This window comes from Balaenoptera ricei, chromosome 1 (assembly GCF_028023285.1).
Source record: "Balaenoptera ricei isolate mBalRic1 chromosome 1, mBalRic1.hap2, whole genome shotgun sequence".
Taxonomy (NCBI): Eukaryota; Metazoa; Chordata; class Mammalia; order Artiodactyla; family Balaenopteridae; genus Balaenoptera; species Balaenoptera ricei.
In genome coordinates, this window is record NC_082639.1 from 5759329 (window position 1) to 5785755 (window position 26427).

Below are 26427 nucleotides of genomic sequence, written 5' to 3' on the forward strand. Positions count from 1 at the left end.
CCAGACGGACAGCAAGTTCGTGTTCTTTCTTGAACCCATCAGAGTGCTGAGGTTACAGGGCAGCCGGCAGGCCTGAAATCTGAGGAGAGGCACATACTTGCAAGGAGAAGTGAGGTAAGTGCTGGATCCTGTGAGTGACTGATTCAAGTCACCTACGAGAGACAGACCTTCTCTGAGGCACAGTGCAGGGAAGACCAAAGCCTGGAAGTGGAGCAGATGTTGGAGAAAAGAGCTCTCAGGAAACCAGCCGCCACCTGAAGCGCAGAGTGTCACTAGAGGGATCTGAAAGCTGTCATACACTGAGTGAAACCATAGCAACAGCAAGCCTCAGACCTGGCCTAAAGCTTAATTAGATTAACCGGAACACAGGCCTAGTGGAAGGAAAGGCGTGCCCAGTCCCTACTGTCTTACACATGTTCCGTTTTCAGCAAATTATGAAGCATATGAAAAGCACGGAAAAAACCTCCTAAGAGACAAAGCAGTCATCGGAACAAGAACAAGAGTCAGGTAGGACACAGATGTTGGAAATAACTCTGAATAATACATACATTAAAGGCTCTAATGGACAAAGTAGGTAACATGCAAAAACCGCCTAAGTAATCACAGCATCGAGATGGAACATGAAAGAAAGGATCAGATGGAAATGTTAGAAATGCTGGAGGTGAATATATGCCTTTGGTGGGCACTCAACCAAGAAAAGAATCAGTAAACTTGAAGATAGATAAATAGAAATTACACAGCTGAAACACAAGGAGAAAGGAACATACAAGATAGAGCCTTTTAAGAATGTGGGGACAAGGTTAAATGATCTAACATATGAGTAATTGCAATCCCGGGAAAAATACTTGAAATAATGGCTGATTTTCCAGATTCAAAGAACATCAAGTAGCGTAAATACAAAAAAAAAAGAAAAGAAAAAAAAAATTCAAAATATAAAAACACCACACACTTGGGCATGTCATATTCAAACTAAAATAAAACCAAAGAGAATATCTTGAAGGCAACCAGAGGAAAATGATAGACTACAGAAAAACAAAGATAAGAATAAGAATTACAGGAGACATTTCTTCAGAGACTGTGAACGTTAGAACACAATAGAGTAACATCTTCAAAGGAAAGAAACCGTCAACGCCGAATGGTACACGCAATGGGAAGTATCTTTCAGAAATGAAGGAGATACAAAGATTTTTCTCAAACAAAAACTATGGCAATGTATTGCCAGCAGATCTGTTCTATAAGAATCCTAAAGGAATTTGTAAAGGTAGAAGCAACATGATGTCAGACATAACACTTGGATCTACACGAAGAAATGAAGAGCACTGGAAGTGGAATAAATGAAGATAAAATAAACTTTATGTTTTACTTATTTTTAATTACTGTAAAACATAACTAAAGCAACAATAGTATTCTGCACGTATAACATATGTAAAAATACTGCGAAGGATGGGAGTGAGGTATTAGGAATATACTGTGTAAATTCTTTCTGCATTATAGTTTTGGAGTATACTATTTGGAGATAGAAACTGAGTCCTTAAAGATGTGTATTGTAAACTTTAGGACAATTATTAGTAAAAGTTTTTAAAGAAGTATCAATAATGTCAGTAGAGGTGTTAAAATGTAATTTAAAACACTTAACCCAAAATGAGGCAGAAAAGGAGGAAAAAAGAAACAAAAAACCCAGATGGAACAAATGGAAAACAGCTAGCAAGAGGTACATTTTTTTTTTTAATTTTAATTAATTAATTTATTTATATATTTTTATTTTTGTCTGTGTTGGGTCTTCGTTTCTGTGCGAGGGCTTTCTCCAGTTGCGGCAAGCGGGGGCCACTCTTCGTCGCGGTGCGCGGGCCTCACTATCGCGGCCTCTCTTGTTGCGGAGCACAGGCTCCAGACGCGCAGGCTCAGTAATTGTGGCTCACGGGCTTAGTCGCTCCGCGGCATGTGGGATCTTCCCAGACCAGGGCTCGAACCCGTGTCCCCTGCATTGGCAGGCAGATTCTCAACCGCTGCGCCACCAGGGAAGCCCCAAGAGGTACATTTTAATCCAGCTACATCAATCACGTTAAATGTGAATGATCTCAGTATACCAGTGAAAAGACCTGGAAATTGTGAAATTGGATGAAAAACTAAGATGCAGCTACCTATTATCTACAAAAACCCATTTTGAAAATTAAAAACATAGGTTAAAAGTAAAAGGTTAGAAAGGATATACCATGCTAACAGGAATCAAAAGAAAACTGGAAAGCTATAGTAAGGTCAGACACAGTAGACTTTAGAACAAGGGCTTCAGAGAGATATTGCATAAAGACAAGGGGGTTGATTCTCTGAGAATATAAAACAATCCTAACTGTTTATGCACCTAACATCAGAGCTTCAAAATACATGAAGCAAAAACTGATAAAAACTTCAAGGAGAAATAAACAAATCCACAGTGATAGTCGGGGACTGCAGCAAATCAAAACCACGATGAGATATCCCCTCACACCTGTCAGAATGGCCGTCGTCAAAAGGACAAAAAATAGCAAGTGTTGGTGAGGACGAGGAGGAAAGGGAACCCGTTTACACCGTTGGTGGGAATGTAAATTGGTGCAGCCTCTATGGAAAAAAGTATGGACCTTCCTCAAAAAATTAAAAATAGAACTACCATAAGATCCAGCAGTCCCATTTATGAGTATTTATCTGAAGAAAACGAAAACACTAATTTGAAAAGATATGTGCGCTGCTATGTTCACTGCAGAATTATTTACAATAACCAAGATATGGAAACAACCTAAGTGTGCATCTGTGGATGATTGGATAAAGAAACTGGTACAGAGAGAGAATGGAATACTATTTGGCTACAAAAAAAAAATGACATCTTCCTTGTGACGACATGGATGGACCTCAGGAGTATTATGCTACATGAAATAAGTCAGAGAAGGACAAATAGCATATGATTTCACTTGTATATGGAATCTAAAAATACAAACTAAACCTCATAGATACAGAGAATGAATCGGTGGTTGCCAGAGGGGAAGGGGGTTGGGAGGTGTGCAAAATGGGTGAAGGGGACCAGGAGGTACAAATTTCCATCTATAAAACAAATAAATCACAGGGATGTAACGTGCAGCTTGGTGACTATAGTCAGTGATATTGTACTGCAGATTTGAAAGTTGCTCTTATCACAAGAAAAAAATTCTATAACTTTATATAGTGACAGATGGTAACTAGATTATTGTGATCATTTTGCAGTGTATACAAGTGTTGACGCATTATATTGTACACTTGAGCCTGATAGAATGTTGCCTGTCAATTATACTTCAATTTTTAAAATATAAATTTCTAGAAGAAAACATAGGAGAAAATCTTTGTAATCTTGGGTTTGGAAAGAGGTTTTAGATATGACATCAAAAGCATGATCCATAAAAGAAAGAAATTGATAAATTAGACTTTATTGAAATTAAAACTGTTTCTTTGAAAGACGTTTTTAAGACATTGGTAAGACAATGAAAAGACAAAATATTTGCAAATTATATATAAAGAGCTGTATCCAGAATACATAAAGAACTCTCAAAATTTAACAATAAGAAGTTAAACATCCCAATTTTAAAATGGTCAAGAGATCTAAACACTTTTCCAGTGAAGATGTATAGATGGCAAATAGCATATGAAACAACACTCAATCTCATTGGTCATTAGGAAGTTAAAAACACATCAGACACCCGTTAAAATGGCTAAAATTAAAAGAACGAAAACTGACAGTACTAAGTTCTGGCAAGAATGCCGAGTAACCGGAGCTCTCACACGTTGCTGAGGGTAATGCAAAATTGTGCAGCCACTTTGGAAAATGCGGCAATTTATTATAAAGTTAAGTATAATCTTATAAGCTTACCATATTACTCAGCAATTCCATTCTTAGTTATTTACCCAAGTGAAATAAAGACTCAAGTTCACACAAAATCCTGTCTGAAAATGTTTATTACGCTTTATTCACACTCACCAAAAATTGGAAACAACTTCCATGTCATTCAGCAGGTGAGTAGATAAACTGTGATACATCCACCCGATGGAATACTACTCAGCAATAAAGAAAGATGAACTTGATTCATGCAGCAATGCAGATGGATCTTAAATGCATTTTGCTAAGTTAAAGAAGCCAGAGCTAAAAGGTTGCATGTTGTGTGGTTCTGTTCTGGGAAGGCATTACTTCTGGAATACACGAGGTCCGGAAAGCAGATCAGTATTTGCTAAGGTTGCGGGATGTGTTGACTGCAAAGAGGCAGCTGGAGGGAAATGCTTGAGTGAGAGAAATGTTCTCTTTGTTACGCTGGTGGTGGAGTCACAACTGGCTGTGCGTTTGTTAAAACTCACAGGTCTGTCGTACCTCACCCCGCCCCAGAATGTAGAGGGAACCCAAGATGAGGTATAGGCTGTGACAAGTGACCCTAACCAACTTACACACTAATGGCATAAACATCCTGAAGGAGGTGGGGAAGAAAGTTGCTGAGTAGCTTTGGAGATCGGTGTCTTCACTGGACACCCCAGCACTAAATCCAAAGCATACGTGTACACAAACACAGTGTTCAGGAAACTGATTCCTCACCATAGTGCAGGCTAACAATCCTGAAGCTACTTTATTTTTTTTTATTTTTTTATTTTTTCACACACACACTGTATTTTATTTTTACAAGAGATAAATAGACTGACACCAAGCATTGTACATGGATGACCACAACAAAAGCAACAATGATTGCAATTACCAAACATGAAACACACTCATACTATGTCATAATATTGACATTCAGTCCAGTAATCCTCCACTGTAACAGCTCCTTTACTTTGCAGTGAAAATTGATTTGTATATTCTTTGCCTCTGAGTCCTTGTGGGATTTTTTCTTTTTTAAATTCAAACAGAAAGTCACAAAAATTATACTCATCCTCATCAGTTCACTCAGTCCCATGTAATTAATTTTTTTTTTCACCTTGATCTTTTGTTAGCACTTTTATGAGTTCATCAGTTTTTCATTAGAGTTCTGAAAATGCTTATTCATTCAGTTCAGCAGTACAGTCAGTTACCAGAAACCTGTACTTGTCAGAGTCTTTTCCATGAATTTCCTGAAGATGAAACCCTTTTATAGGAACATATTTACAAAAGCATCAGAGTACACCCAGAACTGTCTGTAAATGACAAAAGACTTAAAAATGACCACGGTTAAAGATTTGATGAAAGTTCATAATAATGCAGTTGACAAGAAAATTAGTTATTTCTGAGATATACATTTTAAAGTAATAACTAGGATTATGACTTATAACATTATACCAGAACATATAAGATTTTTAGAAATTTCATGTAATGTCTGAAACATTTATATTAACATATTTCCATACAAATAACCCAATGAAAGTTTAGTATTAGTTGTTTTGTTTGTTTGTTTATACTGCAGGTTCTTATTAGTCATCAATTTTATACACATCAGTGTATACATGTCAATCCCAATCGTCCAATTCAGCACACCACCATCCCCACCCCACCGCAGTTTTCCCCCCTTGGTGTCCATATGTCTGTTCTCTACATCTGTGTCTCAACTTCTGCCCTGCAAACTGGCTCATCTGTACCATTTTTCTAGGTTCCACATACATGCGTTAATATACGATATTTGTTTTTCTCTTTCTGACTTACTTCACTCTGTATGACAGTCTCTAGATCCATCCACGTCTCAACAAATGACTCAATTTCGTTCCTTTTTATGGCTGAGTAATATTCCATTGTATATATGTACCACAACTGAAGCTACTTTACATGCAGAGTAGAATTGAGCAAGTAGGCAAACACATTGCAGATAATGAGATTCCTCGCTACTGGAGAGGGACATGGCAAATGAGCAGAGGAAATGCTAGCGTGAACTCTGGTGCTGGATTGGAGTTAAAGGCATCAGCGTGAACTCATGCCTTTTTGTTCAATGGATGGACGGATGGACAGACAAGGGTTGATATACATACACATATATATTTGTTTTGTCCATTGAGGGGACCTACAAGGAGGGACACATTTAGCAGTGAGCACACCCAGCACCCAGGTCTTGGTTCCTATGTGTTTTTTCCATAAAAGAAACCAAAGAAGTAAGGAAGTGCTCAAGAAAAAAGGGAGAAAATGGCATGTCTGAGGGACACAGGAGACAACTTGAAAGAGCACCTAATGGCCAAAACTGGAACAATTTGAGCAACAAAATAAATAATGATAGTATTGGATTATAACACAGCAAATGAGTATCCAGGAGTCCCTGCTGATAAATGATTGGATGAATAAAAAGGGAAAGGGGAGAAGGGAAGCTCTTCCTAATAGAAAAAGCTTGATTAATAAATGTAGAAGGAGTAAAAAAAAATTGGAAATTGCTATTAGAATGCCACAGTAGTCATTATGCTGTACGCCTTAAACTTACTGCTGTATGTCAGTTATATTTCAATAAGACTTAGAGAATAAAGAAAGAATTCCACAGTAGTAACTGTTGCAGGGCATATCCTCCAGTGAGTGCTAAAATTAGATGAAAGGTTTTTTAAAGTTGTGGTTTTAGGTATATAATTTACTATTTTTAAATGTACAGTTTGGTGGCATTAAGTATATTCACAGTGTTGTGCAAACAATAGGTGAAAGTATAAGAGAAACAGGATATTTGCATGGCTTCAAAGTATTCCTCCAGAACATTTATTGCTTACATCTTTTATTACGTTGTAAAATAGTAACTTTACATAAGAGAAACCTGGCAGGCATCACCTTAACCAATGATCAAGGTTAATGTGTCAATAATAAAACATATCACCATCACGCACTGCACTTCTGTGGCAATTTTCCCCAAGATGCATGACCTCAACCTAATCATAAGAAAACACCAGAGAAACGCAAATGGCGGGGCATTTCTAAAAAATTCCTGCCCCGTACTCTTCAAAAGTGTCAGGATCATGAAAGGCAAGGAAAGACTAAGGAGGCATTTGATAACTAAATTCACTTGTGACATCCTGGTTGGGCTTCTGGACCAGAAAAGTGACACTTAGTGGGAAAACAGGTGAAATCCAAATGGGCTGTAGCTTAGTATGCCGCTGTTAATTTCCTAGTGTCATTCATTTTCCTGTGGTTATGTGAGGTGTGACATTAGTGGAAGCTGGGTGAATGGTGTATGGGAACTCTTTACCATTTTTGTAACCCTTTGAAACCTTCAAGTTGAAAATTATTAAAAAATTAAAAGTAAAATTAATGAGTGAAAGTGAAGCATTTTTCCATAATTCCCTCTGAAAATAGAGAAGCCTCTTCCAAGCAGCTAAACTAACCTTTATGAATAGTATCAACAGTAGCTAATATTTCTCAGTCTCTCAACAGCATTTGCATAATTCTTTACTCTTCTTCCTTGAAATAGTTTCCCCTCTTGGTTTCCATGACACCAGACCTTGCAGGATCTGTCTCTTCCTGGATAAGTCTCCTTTACTGGCTTATTCTCTACTGAAAGTTCAAGTTCTTCAGTGCTCCAGCCTGAGATCTTTTTTCCTCTCTCTATACCTCTGCTATCCGATATGGTAGCCACTAACCACATTTTGCAATTTAAATTTAAATTAATTACAAATGAATAAAATGTGAAATTTAGTTCCTCAGTTGCTGTAGCCACATTTCAAATGCTAGTCGCTGGGTCTGGTGTTAGTGGCTAGCTACCAGGTTGGACAGCACAGATAAAGGACAATTCTGTCATTGTAGAACATTCTGTTGGACACCAGTTCAACACGGGCAGTGCTGTGTACTCTCCGTTGCAACACATAAGTAATGCACTGTGTCTGTCATCCCCCTTAGTGATGCCAAGATCAACCAGTTGTACAGGTAGTAACATTGTGAAGGTCCCCGTCAACCTTTCACCTTTGGTTTTATTCCTTGGTAATCTTTGCCTGAAACAGTTGTTTTATTCCTTTTTTAAAAAGATACATATGAAGTTATTCATGTAATTGTTCTAGGTGATATCTTTCTATATCAGTGCATTTAGATCTGAGCTCATTTTTAATAACTACATAATATTGACTGTATATGTCCTGAAGTATCATGTATATCCCAAGGTACTATTGAATTTTGCTGAATAAGTACATATTCTCAAGCATGTGATATTTTTAATTGTGCATCCTTTCATTCTCTTTCAGATGAGCAGAAGACCTTTTCTTCCTTCCAGACATTAAAAAATAATAGCATGTACACCGAGTCTTGTGAGGATTTGAGAAAAGATCAGCATAGCCCGTCCTACCAGCAAATAAACTGTATTGATAGCGTTCTCAGGTATGAGACACAAGTTTTGATAACATGTTAGTTTTTCCAGAAGCATTTGTTGTCACTGTGGGGCCTTTATATCATTTTTTTAACGGCTGTTTATTTTTCACTATAAATCAGTGGATATCTACTACTTACAATTCATAATAAATTGAACATTTTGGGGGATGCAGAAAATTAGAAGATGCATCCCTTCTTTGAATATAGTTGAGAAGACAAGACCTACGCTCATAAAAATTAAGATTTGACGATCAGTTCAAGACCACAGTCAGGGAAATGTAACAACCCCGTGATGTAGACCAGGATGGTCAGGGAAGCCTTCACCCAGGAAGAAAGTGAGGGACTTCCCTGGTGGTCCAGTGGTTAAGACTCTGCGCTCCCACTGCAGGGGCACAGGGTTCGATCACTGTTCGGGAAAGTAAGATCCCACATGGCATGCAGTACGGGCAAAAAAAAAAAAGAGAATGTGAAATACCCCAAACAGAGGTGGCGTGAGAAAAGCAGAAAGGTGGAAGATGGCAAAGTTGGGGGCAGGTAGGAATATGCAACCGAATTACCTTGTTGCAGGTACCTGAAGAGCTACAACATTCCAGCTTTGAAGAGAAAGTGTATCTCCTGTACAAATACGACTTCCTCATCCTCGGAAGAAGACGGACAAAGCCACAGAGCAGATGATGTCCAAGCCCTGCAAGGTGACAGGACTGCCTTTCATAGTTGGATCAAGAGAGTTATTACAAAACCACCCCTGTCTGTTTTCTCTCTAATCTTTTGACTTTAATTATTTCATTGTAATCACAAAGAATCCTTTGTGTAATCACAAAGAATCCACATTGCCTCTTTATGGCCAATAGGTTTTAACTTGTCAGTTATAAGTGTGTGTAAACTGTTTGGGTCTTTAATAATGAATTTCCTGTTGGGAATTTTTTTTTTTTTACTGTCGGTTGCTCTTACATCACCAGCTGTTTCTCAGATCCCAGCCGTACCTACAGCAGAAATGCCAGCTAATGGACGGTCCACAGATGCTGAAGGAGGAGCTCCACGGACCGAGGCAGCTCTGAGCCTGGACATGAGGCAGTGCAGCTACAGCAGCACCGTTGTTCACATGCCACCACCGGAGTCAGGTACCACGGTACCTTCTATTTTAAAATACACTCAACGTTAAATACACCGTCGTGAGAAAACAAGTCATTAATGCCATTTTCTTAGCAATGACATCTAAATTATAAATACTTTTTTCTTTAATTCAGTTACAGTATTTTTGGAAATATCATCACGTTTATGTTGGTTACATATTTTGGACTGTATTTCTTAGTTATGTCCTTTGCCAGTCAACTCTTGACACACGTAAGGCACCTAGAATAGTACCTGATACATAATAATAAGCCCTCAATTATTGATGGGACTGCCTTGGGTCACTTTTTTGCTGACCTTGAAAGAAAGTGTCCAATTCAAACTTGGACTGTAGTTGTGACTAGATGGGTCATATATACATTAAAATTTTGTCTGGTAACAATGAGGACAGTATGTTTGAAATGCTCTTCGTTTAACATAATGATTTGGTGAACTATTCTGATGTCTTCTTTTGATTCCTTTCTACTGCCTCCTATCCTTTTTCACTTTTGCATTATTCATAAGGATTTGGTGGATGAGGAAATGGTGACAAACGTGTTCAATCAGGTTTTCGGATTATGTCTAACACCTTTGCTGGTCTTCAGTGGTATATAAGTTACCATATACCGAGCTGTGACTGTGTACCCTTCCCTGCCCCTAGTTCTCCATATAAATTAATTCATTTAATCCTCACAGCCACCCTTTGAGGTGGAGAACGTTATGTTACTAGGTGGCTTGTGGATTGGTGGGAAAAGGCCAGATGGACAGCTGTTGTGAGATTAGGTTATTTCTGTTTGTTTTTTTATTATATTATTGATATTATATTATACTATAAGATGATTTCTGTATATCTTATTCTGTTGTTTCTAATTAGCCACAGATAGAGTTTTTTGGAGTTGAGCTGGTCCCTCAGGAGAGGAGCAGATGCGTGCTTTTAGTGCACCTGCTCTTACATACTTTGGACTCCTGTGCGGGCGTGTAGCTGTCAGTGACACAGTCCATGCAAAGTAGGGCCTCACCCAGCATGGAAAGCTCTTTTTTTGACTGTGCCACTATACTTTGTATACTCTGGTTTCATATTACTGTTTTGAAAGAATCTATACTACGATCTACATGCTTTCATTTAAAGAATAAGGGATATTTACTGATAATCATTTCTCCTGACCTTAAACCAGTCTCAGCATCTACAGGTGCTCATCTTTATTCTAAGGAGAGAAAGCAGAATCAGAGCCCAGATGTTCTTGAACTGCATCTGTCTTTTGCTTTCTGGAAAGCCCGTACTCCTGGGGTTTATACCTTATGCTAATAATGAGTTGGGTCTGAGGACCATGACCCCAAATGCATTTCTCTGCAAGTTATTACTTCTGTTTTATATATGGAACAATTAAGGCACAAACAGGTTAAGTAACAACTTGCCCAAAGTCACACAGCAAACGAGTGGCAGAGTAGCGAATCAAACACTGACAATTAGTCTCCAGAAACCATTGCCATTACACATATTTTTAAATCTATAGCAGGGTTGATGGAGTATGAGATATAAAAATTAGCTAAAAAGCCAAGAGATAAACTAAAATGTAATCTTAACAACAAATAATCCAAAAGAAGGACAGGAAAGGACGATTAGGCAACAACAACAACAATAAAACCAGGGAACCTATCAAACCAATAAATAATAGCTCTAAATCCAACTAAGTCTATAATTACATAAAATGGCAGAAATTGTCAGAACGGATAAAAATATATCAAGACCCAACTATGTGCTTTCTGCAGAGTACAATTTAAATATAAATTCACAAATGGGTTGAGAACAATTGGATGGGGAAGATGCACAATCCAGACAACACGCATAAAAAGGCTGAGTGCCTGTATTAATAATAGACTTCAAGAGGGAGTCTCACCAGAGACATTTCATTGTGACGAAGCAGCCAGTTCATCGGGAAGACATAACAAACATGGAAGTGTTTTCACTCATAACAGACCTTTAAAGATATGAAGCAAAAATTGAATGAGTCAGAGAAAGTCTTTCCATAATCATAGTTGAAGAATTTAACACCCCTTTTCTGCAAGTGATAAAACATCTTAACAAAATAGATGATCTGAACAGTGCGGTCAGCCACTTGACCTAATTGATATTTAGAGAACACAACACAAAATAACTGCGTTATACGTATTCTTTTCAAGTGCACATGATATGTTCACTGAGGTATAAAATAGGTTGGGATGTAATACAAGTCTCGAATTTGAAATAATTGATGTTTTACAAACTACACTCTTCGGCTAGAGTTAATTCAATTAGAAATCAGTAAAAATGAGATATTTATAAAGAGATTAATAACTTGAAATACTAATGTTAGAGAAGAAAAGTCTCAAATCAGGGATCTAAAGTTCCACTTTAAGAAGCTAGCCAAAATAAAACAAAAACAAAAACAAAATAAACCCAGGTAGAAGGAGGGAAATAATAGAGATAAAAGCAGAAATCAACAAAATAAAAAACAGACAATACAGAAGATTAAAGCTCAAAGTTGCTTCTCTGAAGATGAACAAAAATTGATAAACCCTTTATGCCAGTACCACACAGTTTTGATTCCTATAGTTTTATAGTAAGTCTTGAAATCAGGTAGTGTAAATCCTCCAACTTTGTTCATTTTCAAGATTGCTTTGAATATTCTAATTCAAAAAGTCCTGCAGCGGGGCTTCCCTCATGGTGCAGTGGTTAAGAATCTGCCTGCCAATGCAGGGGACACGGGTTCGATCCCTGGTCCGGGAAGATCCCACATGCTGTGGAGCAGCTAAGCCCGAGCGCCACAACTACTGAGCCTGTGCTCTAGAGCCCACGAGCCACAACTACTGAAGCCCACGTGCCACAACCGCTGAAGCCCACGCACCTGGAGCCCGTGCTCCACAACAAGAGAAGCCCATGCACCGCAGTGAAGAGTAGACCCCCGCTCACCGCAACTAGAGAAAGCCTACGCACAGCAATTAAGACCCAACACAACCAAAAATTAATTAATTAATTAATTTTTAAAAAAAGAATTTGATTGTGATGTCCATGATGTAGTGTTCTTCATGTTTTTTGTGCTTGGAGTTCATTGAGCTTCTTGAATTTGTAGGTTTATAGTTTCCATCAAATAGAAAAAAATGTTTTCCCTTATTTTTAAAACATTTTTTCTGTTTCCTCTTTTTCTGGGACTCAAGTTATAGGTATATAGGCTGCTTGAAGTTGTCTCACAGTCCACTGATGCTCTCTTCATTTAAGTCTTTTTCAATTTTTTAGGTCTTTGTTTCATTTTGGGACAGTCTCTGTTGCTATGTCTCCAGGTTCACTAGTATTTTCTGTTGCAATATCTAATCTGTTGTTATTTCCATTCAGTATATTTTCCATCTCACATATTTTAGTTTTCATTTCCAGAAGTTCTGTTTAGATGTTTTTTAATATATCTTCCATGTCTTTATATAACATATTTTATCTTCCCTGTGGCTGTATGGAATACAGTATAATAACTATTAACGTTCTATCTGCCAATTCTAACATCTCTGCCAGCCCAGGGTTGGTTTTGCTTGATTAATTTTTCTCCTTATTGTGGGTTGTATTTTCTTGCTTCTTTGCATGCCTAGTCTTTGACTGGATGCCAGATACTGTGATTGGGTGCTGAATACTTCTGTATTGCTGTGAGCACCGTTGAGCTTTATTCTGGGACCCAGTTAAGCTATGTGGAAACAGATTGGTCTTTTCAGGCTTTGCTTTTAAAATTGGTTAGGCAGGACCAGAGCAGTGTAGGGTAGGCCTAATTCTTCTCTGCTACTGAGGCAAGACCCTTCAGAGCATTCTACCCAATGCCCATGGATTATGAGATTTTTCTAGTCTGGCTGTTGGGAGTGAGCCCTGTTCTCCAGCTGGTGTGAGCTTCGGTCTGATCCTTTCAGGTGATTTTTTCCCTCCCATCCGTGCACTGGTGAGGACTCTGGGGTCCCTGCAGCTGTCTGGAGTCCTCTCTGTGCAGCTCTCCTCTCCTGAAAACTCCAGCCACCATAGCCTCCCCAGACTCTCAGCTCTGCCTCTGCCCTCAGGCAGCCCACAAGGCTCACCTGGTTTCCCCACCTTGCTCCTCAGAAACTCTCAAGGCAGTAAGCTGGGCAGATGTGGGGCTCACCTTGTTTTCCATCCCTTAGGAATCACTCTCCTTTGTTACCTGATGTTCAGTGTCTTGGAACTTATTGTTTCATATATTTAGTCCCTTCCTGGTTGTTTCAGGTGGGAAGGTCAGTCTAGTCCCTGTTCCTCCATCTTGGCCAAAATCCAAAGTCCTTCCGCTGTGTTGACTTAGACGAGTCAGCGCCTGTTTCTGGAAGCGGAATGGGGGCCTGCCCACCCACACCTCAGTACCACACAGCAGGGGAGAGGTGGAATGGACGCTGGGAAAACCCACCAGTGTCCACCATAAAATTTTTTGTATCTGGAAGAAGTAATGTTTAGAAGCAACTTAGCATCCATCTACAGATGCTTACTTTAGTAAAAAGTCATAAATACATCATATGTGATGCACTGATAAAAGGGATATCGTTAAATGAAAAAACACATTGCAGGCTAGTGTACAAGATTATATGCCGTTTGGGTAAACATGGAGGTGAGGAATAAGAATCTGTATTCATGCTTATTTATAGATGTGTAAAGAAAGTAGACAGATATATAAGAAAATAAAAGAAATGGTTTTCTGTGGAGAGAATAAATGAGAACTAGGCAGATCGTGTACAGGGATAGGGAGAAGCTACTAAATGTCTTTCTAATACATGCTGATTTTTGAACCACATGGATATATTACATATTAAGAAAAATAAATCCAAACATAACGATTTCTTGGAGAATTCAGGGAGATAGAAGAATATTTACAATGAAAGCAAGATTTAAATAAGTATGCACATTGAGTATTACAACTCTAAAACGTATATACAAGTGTACAAAGAGTATAAAGAAAGGCAGAAAAATTAAAAATTTATCTGTTAGATTGATGAAGGTTTTATGTTCCAGCTGTTGTAATGATTGTAAACATTTATTGAAAGATAACTAAATTAGTGAAAGTAAATAAATGCAAAATAATTTGTAGGAGTTAAAATTAAATCTGTCTTCCTCCACTTCATCAGAATTGAGTCCAGCAGAGCTTGGCACCCTGCCCTGTGAGCCCTGGACCCTCAGCACACACCCAGCTCCACTGGCCTCAGAAGAGTTTAAACACATAGGGCTCACGAAGGCTGTGCTGTCAGCCCACACGCAGAAGGAAGAACAGTGTTATGTGGATCGATTCCGGGACAAGATTCTGTCATCACCCTACAGCTCCTATCTTCAGCAAGAAAGCAGAAGCAAAGCTAAATATTCAGATGTTCAAGGTAGTTAAATTTTTAAGAATATATTCCGTTTATCAACATAGTTGTCAAATTTATAAATCATACGTGAGTACTGGGAGATACAAAGTGAAGTATAGGAGTTTTGCATGTAAGAAACTGATTGAGAGATATTGAAATAAGTTTATTTTATAGCAACAGCTTTTACCCAGGATCTTGTTCATCTTTTTAGAGCTATTTTTTGTCATCCCTGTAGTGGACATAGTTACTATCGGCCAATGTTTATTCCTAGTAAAATCTACTTAGAATTATCTATCAACATTGTCCTTCTCTTCCGTTCTGGGTTGGTTTTCTGTAACACGCCTTCCTCTTTATCCTTTAGGAGATTCTGCTTCCAAGCCTACCCGATCCGCTGGCTGCAGGAAGGGGAAGCACAAGCGTAAGAAGCTGCTCATGTGGTCGGACAGCAAGGGCACTAAGGATGACTTCTGTCCCCACCTCGTAGGAGAGGCCCAGGATGGACAGCCCTGGTGCCCTTTGTCCACCTCCTCTCCTCATGCCTCTGGCCCATCGTTCCCGGCTGCAGTGGTGGTTTCCAGCCAGGCCCCTTGCCTCGTCCAAGCCCTTCCCCTCCCAACTGTGACCTCCCTGGGGAGAGAACGTGCAGCCTCAGAAACTGCGCTGCAGAGTCTGCCTGAGCCGCCTTTCCCCAGTGGCTTGCAGTCTTTCCCAGCTCTGCCCTCTGCTTGCTTAGATACTTTTATGAACATCTTCCTGCATGACCCCCCTATCTGTCCTCTCTTGTTACCACCATTCTCCCCATATCCATTCTTGGGAGCAGCAGGCTCTTCTGAAATACCCTCCTCGGTATCAGCAGTGGCTCCAAATCCAGGCCCACCATCTTCAGCCATCAGCCAAAGGAGTGGCGAGGGAAAGTGGGGGACCCAGAATGAAGGGCACCCCCTCATTAACTCAAAGAGCAGCTCCCCGCTCCAGCTTGACCGGCTGCAGGAGGACAGGCCCAGATCCTGTGCATCCCCAGAAGCTGAGTATGTAAGTGATGCTAACTTTCAACACACAAGCGAGAAAATAAATGTGCGTCCTCTTATTAAAATTAAGGTTTTTTGCACTGAGGCTCAAGACTAATGGCCTAGATGGGTAACTGTATTACAGCTGAGGTTGAGACTTTGTTCTGCAGAAACATGCAGTATATCCTCCAGACTCCATTTAAAAAGCTGCAGTGGAAGAATCTGCTATGTCCTGAGTTCTTACATACTTTGCGAGGTTTTCCCCAAAGTGCTATCTTTCAGATTTTCTTTGTGAACTGGATTTCCCCTCTGCTTTAAAATTTGATATCCAGGTATTAAACTTAAGTGTTCATTGCCTATAGAATGTGTTTTCTTACTTACAACTGGGGTTATGGGCTAGTTAGGCAGGAACAAGCCATACTGATAAGACATGAATTTAGCAATTTTACTTTTTCAGACACAGTTGTAGGACACCAGGTCTGTATGGAGGGGGTAGGAGCTCATTTTTGTCATTAATTATCAGTAAAGTAGTCAGTTTATATAGTTTTATACTTACCCATGTCATTTTTTTAAACGAAAAATTTTTGGTCACTTTCCTTTAACTTTTCATCTCTTTACCTAAAAAGGCATTCTCAGATTTATTTGTCAGGTTACACTTTGGGATAAGACCTTCCTATACTTAGGTATAGGATCCAAGACAAGCATGAATATTTATGCAAAGTTTTTCTTCAGTCTTCCCTTCAAGGTATAATAATGATTTTAAACAAATGTTCAGAATCTGATGATCCAAATCAAGAAAGTATGCTCAATTTTGAAAGCCTGATATTAGTACACTTGCTAGAAATCTAATGCAAAGCCTGGGCTACGGAATCAGACCTGGCTTCCAATCCCGGCTCTGCCACACGTTAGGTGGGTTAGCTTACACAAGTTATTTAACCTTTCTATGCCTTTGTTTTCTTATTTGACAAATGGAAAGATTAAGACTTCATGGCTTTTTCTGAGGACTAAATTAAGTAATATTTATATAGCCCTTCTCCCCATGCAGTATAAGCTCAGGATAGCTGGAACATGGCTTTGTTCACTATTATATTACTAGTGTTTTGAACAATTCTTAGAACACATAAAGTGTTCAATATATGTGTTCTGAACGACAAAAAAATAATAATAAAGCACATACCTGTATGGTTCCTGGAATGTAATAGGTGCTCAAAAAGCAGTAGTATCTTTAATATTATAAATAAAGGAACTTTGACCGCATTCCTGGGGACAGGCTGAAAATGTTTTACTTCTCAGTTACGTATATACCTTTTTTTCTGTTTAACATGTGAAGTTGAAGATCTGCCAGTTATTTTGTAACAGGATGCTTGAGATGTTCAAATCTTTTCTTGTGTCCTTACTTTCTAGCAGCCTGTCAGTCTCAACAGTGAGAATAAGAACGATCATTTTACTACCAGTGAACTGTCTACAGTGTCACTGCACGAGGCTTCTCTGCCGGGAACTGGTTCTGCAGCAGCAGCAGGTAGTGGATCAAAATGACACATTCTTCACACTCTGTGGTCAGGAGGTGACTAGGTAACAGGCTGTCTGGTTTTGGTCCTGGCGTGAAAGTACAGTATTTTTTTTCTTTTTGTAAGCTTTATTGGGGTATATTTACATACAATAAATTCACCAAATTTAAGGGTACAAATCAAGAATTCTCACAGATTGTCTACATTAGTGTAACCACCACCACCATCACCATATAGAACGTTTCCAGACTGTGACCGTTTGCAGTCTGCCTGCCGCCCTGATCCTCCACCTCCTGGCAAGCACTGATCTGCTTTCTGTCACTTTAATGCTGCTCTTTCTGTAGCTTCATATAGATCGACTCATCCAGTTTGCAGTCTTTTGTGTCAGCATAGTGCTGTTGAGATTCATCCTTATTGTGTATATCAGTAATTTGTTCCTTTTTATTGCCAAGTGGAATTACATTGTATGGATAGCGATTCATCAGTTGATGGTTATTCGGTTGTTCCCAGTTTGGGACTATTATGAATAATGCTGCTGTGAACATTAGTGTATGGGTCTTTTTGTGGACATATGTTTTCATTTTTCTTGGGTAAATACCTCAGAGTGAAATTGCTAGGTCACATGGTAAGTATACGGTTAACTTTATAAGAAACTGCCAACTGTTTTCCAAAGTGGCTGTACTGTTTGCATTCCTATCAGCCATATATGAGAGCTCCAATTGCAACGCATCCTGGCCAACACTGGGTATTGTCCATCATTTAAATTTTAGCCATTCCAGTGTATACACAGTGATACCTCATTGTGGTTTTATTGACTGTTGATTAATGGTGATGGCTGTCTTCTTGTGTACTTATTTGCCATTCATATGTGTTCACATCTGTTGCTTGTTTTGGGGGGTGGTTTGTTAGTTTTCTTATTGAGTAGTAAGAGTTCTGTATACATTCTGGATACAAGTCTGTTATCAAATACTTGTTTTGCAAAACTTTCTTCCCTTTTGTGTGCCTTGCCCTTTTTTTTGATCTTTTATTTTTATCTTCGTTTTGAAGAGCAAATGTTTTAAAATTTTGATGACGTTCAGTTTATCAGCTTTTTCTTTTGTAAGTTGCACCTTTTATGTCCTTTTTAAAGAAGTCCTTGCTTAACTAGAAGTTACTAAGATGGTCTCCTGTTTTCTCTTGGAAATTTTAGAGATTAGGCTTCTATATAGCTAAGTCTGTGATCCGTTTTTAGTCACTTTTTATATGTGGTGTGAGCTCACCTCCTCTCATAGGCACACCAGAATTGCCACTATTTACGGAACACCTGTCGATGAAAAAGACCAGAACCGACTGCAAAAGATCTTCTACAACTAAAGATTTAAAGAAGGAACCACGAGACGGGTAGGTGGTGGGGAGTCGCAGTATAGGCAAGACCCATACGCTGGGTGGGTGACCCACATATGGAAGAATAATTACAACTGCAAGGTTCTCCCCAAGGAGCAAAAAGTCTGAGTCCCACATTGGGCCCCCCAGCCTGGGGGTTCTACTCCAGGAAGATGAGCCCCCAGAATGTTTGGCTTTGAAGCCCAGCGGTGCTTACTTTTGGGAGAGCCAGAGGGCTGTGGAAAATAGAGACTCCACTCTTAAAAGGCTCACACAGAATCTCACCTGCTCCAGGACCCAGGGCAGAAACAGTAATCTGAAAAGAGCCTGGGTCAGACCCACATGCTGATCTTGGAGAGTCTCCCCAAGAGGCAGGAAGCAATTAATTGGAGCTCACCCCTGGGGACATAGGCATTGGTGGCAGCCATTTCTGGGAGCTCGTTCTGCCACATGGACTCTGTTGCTGGCAGGCGCCATTTGGGAATCCTTGTTGTAGCTTATTAGCCACAGGACCCAGCCCCACCATGCCCCCCAGTCCTAAGACACCAGGACTGGGATGCCTCAGGCCAAGCAACTAACTGGTCAGGGACACAGCCCCACCCAACAGCAGACAGTCAGCCTTAAGACCCCCTGAGCCCACACCTTCCCCTGGACACAGCCCTGCCCACCAGAGGGCCAAGGACCAGGCTGTACACACCACTGGGCAGGCACTAGATCTGGGACACCCAGGGCCCTGCACGCAGAGACCCTGGGACCTAGCTCCACCTACCAGCGGGCACGCACCAGACCCAGAATCCCCTATCCCAGCCACCAATGAGCCTGTTCTAGCCTTGGAACCGGCCTCACCCAACAGTGGGCGAACACCACCCCAGGACAACCACAGCCCCGTAGCCTGTGGGCCTAGCCCACATACCAGCAACCAACCTACCAGATACACAGAAATAAAAACAGCAAGTTAGGCAAAATGAGGCAACAGAGGAACATGTTCCAAGCAAAGGAATAAGATTTAAACCCCAGAAGAGCTAAGTGAAGTGGAGATAGTCAATCTACCCAAGAAAGAGTTCAAGGTAATGATTGTAAAGATGATCAGAGAACTCAGAAGAAGAATGGATGAACAGAGAGAGAAATTAGAAGTTTTTAGCAGTTAGAAAATATAAAGAACAACCAAACAGAGGTGAAGAATACAATCATTGAAATGAAAAATACACTAGAAGGAATCAACAGTAGACAAAATGGTACAGAGGAATGGACCAGTGAGGTGGAAGGCAGAGTAGTGGAAATCACTGAAGATGAACAGGAAAAAGAATAAAAACATGTGAGGACAGTTTGAGACATCTGGCACAACACCAGGCATACTAACATTCACATTTTTGAGGTTCCAGAAAGAGAAGAGAGAGAGAAAGGGGCAGAGAACATATTTGAAGATATAATAGATGAATATATCCCTAACCTGGGAAAGGAAACATATCCAAGTCCAAGAAGAACAGAGAATCCCAAAGAGGACCACACCAAGGCACATTGCAATTAAAATGGCAAAAATTAAGGATAAATAGAGAATATAAAGAAATAATAAGTGGAAACTTCCCGAGCATGGGGAAGGAACTGGATATACAAGTTCATGAAGCTAAGAGAACACCTAATTACCTCAACACAAAAAGACCTTCTTCTCCAAGACACGTCACATTAAAACTGTCAAAAGTCAATGGCAAAGAAAGAATTTTAAAGGCAGCCAGGGGAAGAAGGATGATAACCTGCAAAGGAACCCCCATTAGGCTGTCAGCAGTTTTCTCAGCAGAAACACTCTAGGCCAAGAGGGAGTGGAATGACATTCTCAAAATACTGAAATATAAAAACTGGCAGCCAAGAATACTCTATCCAGCAAAGTTACCCTTCAGATATGAAAGAGAAATAAAGGCTTTCCCAGACAGACAAAAGCTGAGGAAGTTCATCACCACTAGACCTGCCTTACAAGAAATGTTCAAAGGAACTCTTCTGCCTGAAACACAAAACCTTGAGTTAGGTAACATAGAATCAGAAAAATCACAACTCAGTTAGAATACGTTTTTTTTGTTTTTTTAAAAATTTTTATTTATTTATTATTTATGGCTGTGTTGGGTCTTCGTTTCTGTGCGAGGGCTTTCTCTAGTTGTGGCAAGTGGGGGCCACTCTCCATTGCGGTGCATGGGCCTCTCACTATCGCGCCCTCTCTTGTTGCGGAGCACAGGCTCCAGACGCACAGGCTCAGTAATTGTGGCTCACGGGCCCAGCTGCTCCGTGGCATGTGGGATCTTCCCAGACCAGGGCTCGAACCCTTGTCCCCTGCATTGGCAGGCAGATTCTCAGCCACTGGGCCACCAGGGAAGCCCAGAATAGGTTTTTAAACACATTATTACAGCATAAAAGTTAAAAAGAAGGAAAGCAGTAAAAATAACTATAGCTACTTCAATTTGGTAACAAACTCACAACTTAAAAAGGGATAATTTATGGCAACTAGAACATAAAAGGGGAAGACGAAAAGGACAGACCTGTATAGGTAAGTGAAGATAAGATGCTCTCAGCATAAAAATAACTATTTTATCTATGAGATATTTTATGCAAACTTCATGGTAACCACAAAACATAAAAAAAAAAAAGGAAACTGAGAAAAACATCATAGAAAACCACCAAACCAAAATGGCAGACAGAAACACAAGGAAAAGAAACAATTGGGAAATAGAGCAACCAGAAAACAAAAGATTAAAAGGCAGTACTAAGTCCTCATTTGCCAATAATCACCATAAGTGTAAATGAATTGAATTCATCAATCAAAAGACACAGAGTGTCTGGATGGATTACAAAACAAGACCCAACTATACACTGCCTCCAGGAGACCCATCTCAGCTCAACAGACAAACATAGACACAAAAGAAGGGATGGAAGATGATACTCCAAGCAGATGGCAGCCAAAAGAAAGTGGTGTAGCCATACATATATCAGACGAAATAGACTTCAAGCCAAAAAAGGTAACAAGAGACAAGATGGACATTATATAATGATGAAGGGGACAAGTCATCAGGAAGATATAACAGTTATTAATATTTATGCACCTAGCATAGGAGCATTAAAATACACAAAGCAGTTATTAACAGACCTAAAAGAGAAATTTGCAGCAACACAATAATAGTAGGGGACTTTAAAACTCCTCTTACATCAATGAATAGATATCCTGTGAACAAGGAAACAGTGGCCTTCAATGAAACATTAGACCAGATGGATTCATGGATTTGTATAGTCAATTCAAATGCAGCAGAATACACATTCTTCTCAAGTCCACAAAGAACTTTCTCAGGGATAGATCATCTGTTGGCACACAAAACAAGTCTCAGTGCATTTAAGAAGATGGAAATCATATCGTGCATTTTTTCTAATCACAGTGGCATGAAACTACAAATCAACTATGAGAAGAAAGCTGGAAAACTCACAAATATGTAGAGACTGAACAACATGCTACTGAACAACTATTGAGTCAATGAAGAAATCAAAGGAGAAATCAAAAAATACCTGAAGACAAATGACAATACAACATGTCAAAACCTATGGGATGCAGCAAAAACAATACTAAGAAGAAATTTTGTAGCAATCCAGGCCTCCCTCAAGAAACAAGAAAAATATCAAACAGTCTAACTTTACACCCAAAGGAACTAGAAAAAGAAGAACAAATGAAGCCCAAAGTCAGTAGAAGGAAGGACATAAAGATCAGAGTCGGAAGAAATGAAATAGACACAAAATTGACAAAGCTTTAGCTAGACTCACTAAGAAACAAAGGGATAAAGCTCTGATAAAACCAGAAGTGAAAGAGGAGAAATACGATACCATAGAAATACAGAGGATTAGAAGAGTATATTGTGAACAGCTACATGCCAACTACCTGGATAACCTAGAAGAAATGGACAAATTCTTAGAATCATACAGTCTTCTAAGACTGAATCATGAAGAAATGGAAAATCTTGATAGATTGATTACTAGTAAAGAGAATAAAACAGTAATCAAAGACATCCCAAAAAAACAGAAGTCAAGGACCAGAGAACTTCACAGGTGAATTCTACCAAACATTCAAAGAAAGTTTAATACCTATGCTTTTCAAAACTCTTCCAAAAAACTGAAGAGGGGGAAACACTTTCCAACTCATTTTACAAGGCCATCATTGCCTGATGCCAAAACCAGACAAGGACAGCACACACAAAAAGAAAATTACAGTCCAATATCTCTGATGAACCTAAATGTAAAAAATCCTCAAAAAAGGTTAGCAAATACATTTAAAGGATCATACGTCATGATCAAGTGGGATTTATTCCAGGGATGCAAGAATGGTTCAGCATCCACAGATCAGTCAATGTGAAACACTGTGATTAACAGAAAGAAGGATAAAAATCAGATGATCATCTCAAGAGATGTGGAAAAAACATTTGATGAGATTCAGTATCTATTTATAATTTTTAAAAACTCTCTATAAAATGGGTATAGTAGGAACATACCTCAACATAGTAAAGACCATGTATGACCGACCCACAGCTCACATCATACTCAATGGTGAAAAACTGAAAGCTATCCTTCTAAGATCAGGAAGAAGACAAGGATGCCAACTCTCACCACTCTTACTCAACATAGTATTGGAAGTCCTAGGCAGAGCAATTAGGCAAGAAAAAGAAACAGAAGGCATCCAAATTGGAAAAGAAGAAGGAAAACTAACATGATTTGCAGATGATATGATTTTATATATAGAAAACCCTAAAGACTCCACACACACAAAAAAAACTACTAGAAATAATAAATGAATATAGTAAATTTGCAGGGTACAAAATCAACGTACAAAAACCTATTGTGTTTCTATACACTAAAAATGAACTAGCAGAAAGAGAAATTAAGAAAATCCCACAATCACAACAAAAAGAATAAAATATCTAGGAATGAATTTAACAAAAAGAGGTGAAAGACCTGTATACTGAAAAATATAAAAAATTGAAGAAGACAGAAATAAATGAAAAGATGTTCCATGCTCAAGGATTAGAAGAGCTAACATTGTTAAAAATGTACATATTACCTAAAGCAGTCTACAGATTCAGTACAATCCCTATCAAAATCCCAAGGGCATTTTTCACAGAAATAGAACAAAAAATTATAAAATGTATATGGAACCACAAAAGACCTCAAATAGCCAAAGTAATCCTGAGAAGAAAGAACAAAGCTGGAGGTATCACACTCCCTGAGTTCAAGCTATATCACAAAACTATAGTAATCAAAACAGCATGGTATTGGCAGAAAAACAGATACATAGCTCAGTGGAACAGAATTGAGAGCCCAGAAATAAACCCACACATATATGGACAATTAATTTGTGACATAGGAGCAAAGAACATACAATGGAGAAAGGATAATCTCTTAAGTAAATGCCATTGGGAAAACTGGACAGCCACATACAGAAAAAGGAAACTAGGCCCCTGTCTCACAGCATGCACAAAAATTAACTCAAAATTAATTAAAGACTTGAATGTAAGACCCGAAACCATACAACTCCTAGACAAAAACATAGGCAATACACTCTTTGACATCAGTCTTAGCAATATCTTTCTGCTAATACATCTCCTCAGTGGAAACAAAAGCTTCTGCACAGCAAAGAAAACCATTAACAAAATGAAAAGACAACCTACTGAATGTGAGAAGATATTTGCAGATCATAAGGGGTTAATATCCAAAATATATAAAGAACTCATACAACTCAACAACAAAAAACACACAACCCGATTAAAAAACGGGCAGAGGAGCTGAATAGACATTTTTCCAAAGAAGACATGTAGTTGGCCAACAAGCACATGAAAGGATGTTTAACATCACTAATTATTAGGAACTGCAGATCAAAACCACAAAGAGATTATCACCTCATACCCATTAGAATGGCTGTTATCAAAAAGGCAAAAAATAACAAGTATTGGCAAGGATGTGAAGAAAAGAAAACCTTCATACACTGTGGGTGGGAACGTAAATTGGTGTTGCTGCTATGGAATACATATGGAGACTCCTCAAAAAATTAATAGAACTGCAATATGATCCAGCTATTCCACTTCTGGGTATTTATCCAAAGAAAATGAAAACACTAATTCAAAAAGATATATGCATCCCTATGTTCATCACAGCGAAATTTACAGTAGTCAAGATATGGAAACAATGTAAGTGCCCATCAATGGATGAATGGATAAAGAAGTGATGTATATTAAATATATATTTTAAATTTTAAAATACATCTATATACAGTACACACAATGGAGTACTATTAAGCCATAAAAAAAGAGGAAATCTTGCCATTTGCAACAAGATGGATGGACCTTGAGGGTATTATGCTAGGTGAAATAAAGCAGATGGAGAAAGACAAATATTGTATGATTTCACTCATGTGTAGAATATAAAAAACAAACAGACTGAAAAAAATGAAGAAAAACACAAAAACAAATACTCTGTAGTTACAGAGAACAGAATAGTGGTTACCAGAGGGAAAGGGGGGTGCTAAGTGGGTAAAGGGGGTCAACTGTATGGTAACGGAAACTACGTTTTTGGTGATGAGCATGCTGTAGTGTATACAGAAGTAGAAATACAATGTACACATGAAACTTATAAATGTCATAAACCAATGCTACCTCAATAAAAAAAAAGATATAAAAATAAATAAATTGTAGAATCAGTTTCTTAATTCCTACACAAAAGCCTGCTGGGATTTTGATTGACATCATGTTGAATCTACTGACCAATGTGGGAGGAATTATCGTAACAGTATTGAGTCCTCTGATCCACGAGTGTGATGTGTTTCTCTATTTATGTAGGTCTTTAATTTTTCCCAGCAACGTTTTGTAGTTTTCAGTGTACAGGTTACACTTACTTTGCTAAATTTATCACTAAGAATTTCATAATTTTGATGCTATTGTAAATGGCATTTTAAAATTTCAATTTCCAATTGCTTGTTGTTAGCCTATAGAAAGCCAATCAAATTTTTTGTTTTGAACTTGTATTCTCAAAACTTGCTATAGTTTTACTTTTTCTTTTCTGATCTGTATACCTTAATTTATTTGCCTTTCCTTATTGGACTGGCTAGGGCCCCCAATATAGTACAGTAAGTCCCCTACATATAAACCTTCAAGTTGCGAATTTTCAAAGGTGGGAACGTGCGTTCCGTCAGCGTCAGGCGTGAGTGACATTGTAGCTTGCCCTCCGTCTCCTACTGCTGACGGCCCTTCAGCTCTACCATCTCCCACCTCCTGTCCCTCCTTCAGTCAGTAGCTCTTCTTGCCTCTTCACTCGATGCCAGCCCCTGGATGCCAGCTGTTGTACTGGACTACTGTACTTTTCAAGGGACTGTACTGTAAGATTAAAAATGTTTTCTTTATTTTTTGTGTTTGTTTTTTATGCATTATTTGTGTGAAAAGTATTATAAACCTATTACAGCACAGTACTATATAGCCGATTGTGTTAGTTGGGTACCTCGCTAACTTTGTTGGACTTACAAACAAATTGGACTTAGGAATGCACTTTCAGAACGGAACTCGTTCATATGTAGGGGACTTACTGTATTGAATAGAAGTGGTTAGACAGACATTCTTGCCTTGTTCATCATCTTAGGGGGAAATCTGTCACAGTTTCAGTAAGTATGATGTTAAATGTAGGTTTTCCTTAAATGGCCTTTATCAGTAAGATTGAGGAAGTTCCTTTCTGCTGCTGATTTACAGAGATGCTTTTTCTGCATCTATTTTTTAAAATAAATTTTATTTATTTATTTTTGGCT

The 26427-nt window shown here is 38.8% G+C and overlaps 1 protein-coding gene across 7 annotated transcripts in view; it reads left to right on the top strand.

The window, feature by feature from the left end:
• Positions 1–26427, top strand: part of PER3 (period circadian regulator 3) — a 59451-nt gene that overhangs the window by 24189 nt on the left and 8835 nt on the right. For 5 of the 7 annotated variants that reach the window (XR_009500254.1, XR_009500250.1, XM_059910969.1 and 2 more), the window contains exons 14-19: positions 8152–8284; positions 8843–8967; positions 9235–9396; positions 14525–14767; positions 15105–15775; positions 17155–17269. Coding sequence is in view for 5 of the 7 variants with exons in the window: in XM_059910969.1 (XP_059766952.1) it covers positions 8152–8284; positions 8843–8967; positions 9235–9396; positions 14525–14767; positions 15105–15775; positions 17155–17269 (1449 nt within the window). In the remaining 2 variants the exon portion in view is untranslated. Of the gene's footprint in view, positions 1–8151; positions 8285–8842; positions 8968–9234; positions 9397–14524; positions 14768–15104; positions 15776–16482; positions 17105–17154; positions 17270–18529; positions 18639–26427 lie in introns of those variants that run through there. The other 2 variants (XM_059911206.1, XM_059911357.1) reach the window with 2 other exon arrangements.